The sequence below is a fragment of the Rissa tridactyla genome, chromosome 18, assembly GCF_028500815.1.
Source record: "Rissa tridactyla isolate bRisTri1 chromosome 18, bRisTri1.patW.cur.20221130, whole genome shotgun sequence".
NCBI classification, from domain to species: domain Eukaryota; kingdom Metazoa; phylum Chordata; class Aves; order Charadriiformes; family Laridae; genus Rissa; species Rissa tridactyla.
In genome coordinates, this window is record NC_071483.1 from 1,397,035 (window position 1) to 1,406,712 (window position 9,678).

The 9,678-nt window shown below is 45.2% G+C and overlaps 1 protein-coding gene across 1 annotated transcript in view; it reads right to left on the reverse strand.

Moving 5' to 3' along the window:
* CSMD2 (CUB and Sushi multiple domains 2) overlaps positions 1–8,738 on the reverse strand; it is a 293,220-nt gene extending 284,482 nt beyond the window's left edge. The window contains exon 1 of the mRNA XM_054223614.1: positions 8,582–8,738. Within this exon, the coding sequence (XP_054079589.1) occupies positions 8,582–8,738 (157 nt within the window). The remainder of the gene's footprint in view (positions 1–8,581) is intronic.
* Positions 8,739–9,678: the final 940 nt, after the last annotated feature.

The window sequence follows — 9,678 nt, forward strand, 5'->3', positions numbered from 1 at the left end:
CAGTATCCAATTCCCCAAGGCTTCTGGCAAGTCCTTTGCCTGCTACAAGTCTCCCACCTTCCCATCTATTTGGGAATACACTATGCTTTTAAAGCTGCGCTGCGGCTTTTCAATAAAAGGCACAAATGTGGATATAAACATACAAAAACCGTACAAGTGATACGGTGTGAATTACAGGAGGAGCTGAACAACCTGTGCAAATCCTTGCTGGAACACAATCTGCATTTGAGGATATTTCTGACTTTTTTTGCCATGAATACTTTACTACTTAAAGTTCAGCAGCAGACAGACAACTTTCACCTCAGGATGTCATTCACAATTAATCCCAAATTGTACATGAAATGGTTGAATTCGCTCCATGCAATCAAGGGAGAGAACCAAGAGCATAAAACGTGTAGCTAATCAACCTAGTGCAATTTGTATCTGCTGAAAGCTTTTCACAAACATCCTAGGATCTCTCTGCAGAATAAATCTGTAAATCATTTTAGGATTTTGCAAATTCTACTTCTCCCCATTTTACAGATGGGGAAGTGAAACAGAATGACTAAGGCTCACACCCTCAAGGATTTCTAACTGCCAAGAGCCATGGAAAACAGCAAGAACTGGGCTTTAATGACTTCTGCAAGTCCAGAGAGTGTGCAAATAACAGGAGAGCACTGAACCGGAAAATCCCCAGTTGTGGTTAATTCTCCGGCTGTGATTAACTCATCTTTCCTGTCTATTTCAGCACTTCTTGCACCTTCTAATAAAACCAGCTCTGAGCATTGACAGGTCAGGATGCCGGCCCGTGGCCGTGGTTTGGTGAAACAGCCTGTGGGTCCACATCCCACCCAGCTGACAACTACGAAGCAGCGAAGTTCTTTACACTGAAAGAACTGGGGGTGGCACCAAGGCAGGAGGATGAAACCCAGATAAAGCCATTTCATTAGGACAGAACAGACTTAACATTCCAGGGAGATAATGCAAGCCAGAGGCCAAAAGAGCCAATCTTCTTTCTTTTGTTTTAAAATGTTCTGGATAAAGACACCTTTATTTGATATTCATTGTTGTTTTATCTGCCTTGAAATGGGAACTGCAGACATTTTGATAAATGGATTGAGAAATTGTTCTGTTTCAGTGTAACTACTGTAAAATGCCTTCACATCCACTAGCACAGATACAGCTCAGAGACCTCATCTGCACAGAGAAACATCTCAAAAACATCTCTCTCAAGCAACAGCCTGGCCTTTCTGTGCTGCTCTTTAGCATTTAATAACACCCAGGAGTGAGGAGACCTCCAGCCCGTTCCTGGCTCTGCCGGCAACCTGCTGCCTGACCTTGGGCAAGCCCTTCCGCATCCTGCACTGCCTCCCCTGCTCTTACAGCAAAACCTCCGTGGGCACTGAGTTCTTCTGCCCAGTCCTCCTCTTACAGCCCCGATAATGAAGCAGGAGCAGCAATGCCTCCTGGTTCCCATGGAGGGAACCAAAAAAAAAATTTGCCAGCAGGATATAGGATGCTGCTAATTTCCTTCTGGTTACAGACAGAGAGAAGGAGCTGCCTGCTGAGGTCACCAGGAGTTTCTAAGGAGGATGCACAAGTGCCAGTGAGGGTTAAGGTGCTTTTGTGAGAACCTGGCTGCAGCTCCAGCTTACCAGTCTGCAGAGCAGCACTCTTATCGGGGCCAGTCTGATGTATGTACAAGTATAAAGCTGTTCTCTGGTGACACTGGCTGCCTTTACCATGTATTGTCCTTAGACAAGCCTGGCTTTAGAAGCAAGCTTCCAGCGGTGCGGGCAGAGAGCCCCTGTGTTGTGGTCTTCACCTATCTTCACAACCCTCCAGCACTCAAGAATTATATCCAATACTTGTTGGTGGCTGAGACTGTACGCTCTTCCAGGCAAGGGCTGCCTCCAACTCTATGTTTACACCACACTAAACACATAAGGACCACTGCTCATGAGGCTGCTGAGTCTACCATACTATAAATACACTAATACCACATTGCACAGATGTTTCTTCACGTCATGTCTCCCTTCCTTCAATTAAATACCTTACCAAGGCATCCAAACCTAGCCCATCAGTTCATTTTCAAGTAGATTTTTGCAGTCAATAATGGGGAAGGATTTTTAAGTTGTTTTTTTTTTTTTTTTTTTAATTACTCCCCTGCCACACTTCTCCCTGGCAACCGCTCCAAGCCTCACAGTTGCAAGACCCTTCTCCTCTTCCAGTGAAAGTCAGAGATCATCGCATCTCCCTAATCCACGATCATTTTGACCTCTCAGAAATTACCAGCACTAGGGGGACTCTGACACTGTCCCCAGTTCTCTTTCCACCCAGCAGACAATGGTGGCGTGCACACAAACCCCAGACAGTTAGTCCATTACTACAGTGGGGATGCCTGTACTCTTAAGGATAGAAAATTACTGCAAGGGACTGAATCAGGGAACACACCTGACACTGGGAAGAAAGAACGACCAACATACTGTTCACTGTGAAGTGACATTAAAAGAGGGGGGAAAAAACCCCACCCCAAACCCCCCTCTTTTCCACTTTCATGCAAGGGAGGCATAAAAAATTTACATACAAGCTCCCTGCAGCATACTGTCTCCATTCTGGCTGGCTGTGTCCATGGCAGCAGCAAAGAGACTGAAACAGAGTTAATTTGATCTCTTTAATCAATGGGATTTTCCCAATTACACATTAAGCACTATCAGATCAGTCTGCCACTGCATAGCATGGCAGAAGCACATATATTTTGCAGATTACTGCACTGCATCATGTTTATTGCAAGCAAAGTACATTGATTTCCATAATTGCACTGTACTTCACTCCTCCAGAAACATTGTGTAAACACAGAAACTGTGGGTGCTACTATCACTTTTTTTAATCTCTGTATCTTGATTTCTTTGAAAGCAATGCAAGTGCCTACGTTGAGAAGCAGGCACTCACACACCGCAGGAGGCCTCAGAAATAGCCTTATAGTTGCACTGAAAGCACCTCACAACAAGTATTGTTATGCTCTTTCGCAGTGAATTAAGAAACAAAACAGGAAAAGCGACCTGTTGTTTAAGGCTGAGACTGACACATCTGCCGCTCTGCCACGAATTCCCCAAACGACCCTGTGCAAGTCACTCGCGGAAGCAAGGCGCTGCTTTCCACTTAAGAGCAGCTCCTCGGGCCGCCCCGAGGGTGGGCAATGCTGCCAAAGGCAGAGGTTCCCCCCATCTCTCCACCTTGGGCAGGGAGGACCAAGAGGCAGCCCGCGGTGACACCACTCCCGCAAAGCGCCTCGGCAGAAGAGGACTCGGACGTGGGTTCTGTGGCCTGGCACTTGCAGAAAATACTGGGCAGGCAACAGCTCCCAGTACTGTGGATTTACCACGGATACAGGTTAAGAGTGCTTTATTAGGAAAGGCCTTTCTTTAATCCTATGTTTGCCTCTACTCTGAAAGAGGCTATTGGATGGTATCATATGAGTTTCGTCAGCTGGACTTACACACTGAAATATGTAGGTGGCAAGTATTAAGTGCGCATACTGCAGTTCAGTAAAAATATTTTTAAGGGAAACGTTTCAATAAGCAGCAATATACAGACTTCATTAAAGTATGAGCTAGACTATAAAACCCCAGTTAACACGCAGGATTGATGAGGTCATCTCTGATCCTGTGCCCAGTCTTTCTGGGTGGAGCGAAAAACCTACCTGGTTTTACATCCCTTCTGTTAACGTTCCCATCAGTCATCTGCACCCGCAGAGGCTGTACTGGGATATTAGAGCCAACAGATGCGGTTACGCCACCTCTGACACTTTTGGCTGCTGTATACATCAAATAGACAACTCAATGCTGGACTTACCAATTCAAGCAGTACAGAATCTTTGTTAGTCAACTTAATAATTTCTTTTTTGTGGCCCTTAAAGTCTCATCTTTCCCCTTCCATTTGAATTTGCTATGATTTCTGTTGGGCAAAAGGCTAATTCAAATCTAGGCCTATTCATAGTATTTCTGAACCTCCCAATGCCTAGAAACATGGAACGTAGTAAAGAAGTATCACTTAAAATCCGCTCAGCTAAACATAGCTTTGTTATAATTCCACTAAAGCCTATGAAAAATTACTCCAGTCCTATGTCTCAGGATACTTCAGATAAAAACGGAGTAAGATTTCTCTTGCAATACCATGGGCACAAAGACATCTATTGCAGCATTCTCCCCAAAATCTTTATACCACCTACATCTACGCAATATGCCTCTTAAGTTCATGTAAAGGTCAAAAGGTTAGCTGCACAGTCCTAACAAAAAACTCAAGTTCAAACCCAGTACTGGTCAGAGAACTATGCGTATTTTCCATGTCTTCAGAGGGTCTCACTAGTAGAGAACTAGGTCAGGGCTTGGCTGCACCTGATGAAAGCAGAGTAGAGATGGGACTCACCCTTCAGCCCGCTCTCCATGCCTGGAGAGCCGTATTGCTATGGCTGGATGTTATACCATCAGCGTTACGGAGGTTAGGCTGCCTGACCTTCCCCCAAGCCTGTCTAACCCTCAACATTATCATAATTTCCTCTGGTCAAGATCCATGCCAAATTTAAGCAAGAGCTGGGGGGGCATCAGCAGGAACATAAGCACCGCTGTGGAATTTGGCATTTCACAAACAACTGGCCTCTCAGGAACCAGCACAAGGCAGCACGCACCAGGCAGTAATTCAGCAGTTGCTAATCCTTGGAGCCACTGGTGGAAGTGGTTAACAGCAAACGGGGGCGGGGGGGAGCAGAAATTATTCTTCACTTGTCCCTGGAGGTAGATTAATACAGCACTCACATCTGCATAGGAAAATATATTCTCTATAGCAGGGACACTACAAATGATCACCTGATCAACAGCTCAGCTATGCCGAGCCCTAAACCACCTTGTCAAAAAGCAGATCCACTGGGATCTGCGGCAGATTGCCTGGATCACATTCCCTTCACCCGTTTTGACATGCGCCTTCTTTTGACAGAAACTCCTAGACAACTGGAAGGCAGCCACCGAGGCTCAGTTGAAGAGAAATCCACCTCTGTACCACTGCGGGCTGGTTCAGCTGGGAACCAGCAACCAGCCGAATACAAGATTTCCCTAGGAGGTATCTGACATGACAGAGACTGAGCTCAGTAGCAAGGAAAGGTTGAGCTTAGATGTTCTTCAGCAGCACTAAGAGGCAATGACAACAACAACAAAAAAAAGAGCGACAGGCAACAAACAATCGTACAGCAAAGCCTCCAGTACCCCAAATGATGAACTCCTTAATCACTACAAAGAACAAGAAGATAAATAAAATTGCTTGCCTATGGTGCCACAGCATGAATTGTGACCCAAACATCCCATAGAGTAGGTCACATACCCTGTCTCCCAGCCACAAAGGCAAGGTACAGCAACACAATGCCTTCTGTGTTCCCAGCCTCTTTAAGGACCAAGAAGCCAGCCTGACCCCAAGCAGAAGAGCTGTACCCTCTAAACATCTGCACCCTCTAACTGTTTTCCATAAATTACTCCTTTCGAGTAACAAAAGGCAATAGCAAGACATCAATGAGTACATGGGAATCATTCATTCCATTTAGCACTGATATCCCCTCTGCTTCAGCAATAGTAGGACTCAGGTCAAACCAATATGCGCAGCTATTGCCATAGAATACTGTAGTTCCATCATATACCACAATCAAATGTAATCAGGCTGGTGACTATTCATGTCCCTCCCTCCTACAAAAAAAAAAACCCCAAACATATATCCACCACTTCAGAGAGTTAATATCTTACACCCTTACTCCTTTAAAAAAAAAAAAAATATACACTCAAATCACTATTTCACACTGAAGTTCCTTCCCTGGCAGAGTAAGTGCCCCCGAATCACTCTTCATCCCGTGGAGATTTAAGACCACAGAATAAAATAAAAGAATGATTTACAATGTAAACACATACATCAAAATTCATAAACACTCTTCAGAGGAAGAGTCTGCCAAAAAAATATTTTCCATCAAGAAAAAAAAGCAAGTGACAATGGGTTTAAAGTGATTAGACCACATTTCAAGCCAGTGCATCTTTCTGTAACCCAGTACAAACCAGGATGCTGACTAGTAAAGCACAGTGTGTAACTAACGGTATCGAGACCCTCTTTATCATAGACCTTCAAAAGAAATCACATGTGTTTATGCATACACACCCCAAATGCACCTTCTAGTGCCGATGCGTAGCTAATTACCCTGAAGGTAACAGAAAGGAATACTATTCCTGTTCCCACCTGTTTTGACAATCAAGGAATATAATTTCAGAATCATCATACAGCCTGTATTCCTGAGAGGCCGTGTACAGATCATAATCCACTCACAGCCAAAGACAAATTCAGTGCCCTCCACAACCCTTAAGGTACTGTCAAATCATTACTGCACCCTTAAAACTAAAAAAGGAAACCATACGAAGCACTTCCTCTCCGCTAACCCCACACATACACAATAAACTTCAGCGTATCTCAGATCACCACCTTCCCTGCGGCTCGGGCAGTTCTTTGCAGGAACAGAGGCTGCATTATCTTGCCTTCAGCCCCAGCAGCATCTGAAGAAAGCACACGCTTTGTGCCATTTTTTAAGAAGGACATTACTGGGCAACAGGACTACCAACGTAGCACAGCTGATGCGGTGCAAGTAGGATTTCTTTCCCTTTTTATTTTTAAGCCGGTCAGAACTACTAACTGATAGTTTTACATATACAGCTCTACTGCCACACTATGGGTACTTTTGGTTATTGCTACCTGCACAAACCCTAGGAAAGGCGAGGTTAGAACTGAAGCCTCTTAGGAACTTTTTTCTACAGAGGTTCATGATTTGCTCAGCGAAGGTACTAGAAGTTCCAGCCCAGACTAAACTTACTTTCTGGGATTGGACCCTGAAACCACCATGGACTCTGCAAAGGGCGGGTGCATTCACTCCGTACACGCTCACTGTGTTCTGGAGAGCCAGCGGTAAGCGCTGATGTCAAAGTTGGTATCTTGCTTTAACAAAAAGATCATTACTAGGATTTCAGAATTTGTTAAAAAAGACGAGCTAAGAAAGAGGAGCTATTGACCAATGCCTCTAACTCTGATGCAAATAAAAAACACATGAGGTCCACAAAGCTTTTGCAGATGATCTGCTCACAAAGAAAAACAACATAGAGCACCAAGCTCTGGGTGAAGGATCCAGAACAGACAGCAGCCTAAATGCAGAGAGAAGGGAGATAGGGGCCTGAGAAGAAAGGATTATACACTGAACAAGCAGGTACAGAGAGAAGCCTGGAAGATCTACTATGAATAAGCTACAGATAGCTTAGAAGAAGAAAAAAAGCTGTAAACGCCTGACACATTAGATCATATATTTAGGTACCTCTACATTGGTCTACTCTTATCAGAAAAGCACGACGGAAGCTGCTAGAATGGTTTTCTCTTGTGTGCAGGCTAAATGCTTCTGCTAAAGAAAGGAAAAAATATTGCCCAAATTAAATATTCATCCTTAATTAAGACTCGTAGGGTTTTTGGGTGGTTTTATACCCTTTCCTAATAGATAGTTCCAATTAGCAAAACTCTTCGGGTCCACTGCAAGAGTACTCAGGAGGAGCAGTTAATACTTACTCTGGATCTCCTTAGAGAAGATCTGCCTTACATAATAAAATCAGTGTTGCATTCCAGGTAAAGGTTTTAGAAAACCCAGAGAGGATTCACGCACATCAACACACAAACACGCATTCCTCTAGCCCAAGATACAGGGACAAGACAAACGTTACTTAGAAACTCTTGGAAATCGGGGCACTGCACAGCGTTGAAAGAAGACACTGCCAAACACTCAGCTCTCCCACTCTTCCCCCTCCTACACACACATAAGAACAGTCCCTAAATATTTGCTGTTTACACCAGAAATAAACTTCAGTCCTTAGATATGCTTTTGCTACAAGGGCAGTTGTGGAAACTAGGGAGCAGACATAAGCAAATCCCCCCCAAATTCAAGTCTTTTTTTTTTTTTGCTATCTTTCAAGTCAATAAATACGTATTTCACCAAAAAAAAAAAAACCCATGATGTTGAGGCCAAAGAGCTCATATATAAGAGAGACTCAACTTGAAAGGAAAGAGGAATAAGAGCAGAGTGCTTCCATCTTCACGCAAGGCATCAGAAATCTATTTTATCAGCTATGGGCAAACACTAGGGTAGTGAAATAGTGAATTAAGATGCAAGGGAACGACAGAGGGGGAAACCGTGATGGCATTTTTCACGGTCATCTTGCATATCATACAGCAACTGTGCACAAATGATTTGACCCACCAGAGAAGGGGAATGAGATCGAGTAAAGCCACCTTTTATTACCCCATTGCTTATAATTGTTGCTCCCAAAGGATACAGAGGGAAACTATCTTGTACAAAGCTACAAAGGTCTGAATAAAATATACTCCTTATTGAACATTACAGGGAAGCATGTGCTGACACACAAGTGTGTGCACACACGGTGTCATCCCCCCCATACCCCCCCAGGAGGATTAACAGTGGTCCTTTGATCTAAGGAGCAGGATGAAAAACGCTCCTAAAGTTGCCAGCTTTCTCCATTACACTTACCAGTCACCGAGACGGCCAGCAGCCCCACGGAGAGCAGCAGCACCCGGCTCCAGGAGCTCACTTCCACCGTCATGAGAGCAAAGATCCCCAATTTTCCCCAGTTCCTTCCAAAGCCGCAGCTGCATCCCGGCTTGTCCCATCCCAAGGAAGGTTGCATGTCAAAGGGCAGCAGGAATGGGGCGTGCTGGGTGTTGGTGGTTGTTGTTGGGTTTTCCCCCTTTTTCTTCCCCTTCGCGATTGGGATAGTCCTCGGCTCAGATGGATGAGGAGGAGAAAGGAAAGAGGGGGGGGAAAAAAAGCAGGTCAGGCTTGTGATTTTTTTTTTTTATTTTTTCAGCCCAGAAAAAAAAAATCCCACCGCATGGAAGGCTCTGAGCTTCTGCAGCTGGAATGAACCAAGTGTGGCAGCAGCTCGGGGAGAGGAGAGGCAAGGAAAGGAGAGGAGGGCTGGCTCGTCCCTCCCGGTGGCTGTCTCAGAGCCAGCTCCTCGGCATTAGCAGCACACAGTCCCCAGGGATTTATACTTTTTTATTATCCAGTTGATTAATTGTTCCCATATCTTTGTTCTTCACTAAATGCTGGGGAGGGGAGAGGGCAGGGGTGTTGTGGCGAGGGGCTGCTGTGCAGCCACCGAATCGATCTGCCTCAGTTTTGCTTCCCCCAACCCAGCACAGTCCTCCCACCAGCACCTGCCCCACCAGCGCCAACAAACCACGATTATGCTTTAGCACTGTATTTGTTTTTTAAATGCACACTACAGGTTTCTTGTACAGGAGTAAGTCCCACAGCCCCCCATTTTGCATGGAGCAAAGCATCGGATGCATATGCACGCACACACGCAGCATCGCGGCTATGAAGACATCTGCCAGAGCAATGCAGCCTCCCCGAGCCCCCCCTCCCTGCCTCTGTAAACAACTTGATGATATTGACACAAATTTTGTGATGAAGTAGATTTTGTTACAAACACAAGAGAGATCAGAAGAGAGCCACCCCCTCCCCAGCCTGCATCTTGCCCTCGCAGCATGGATCCCAGCAACAGCAGTACCCCGGCACCGGCAGGACTGGTTCAGGAGGCGGCGGCATGCCGGAGGTGGGGA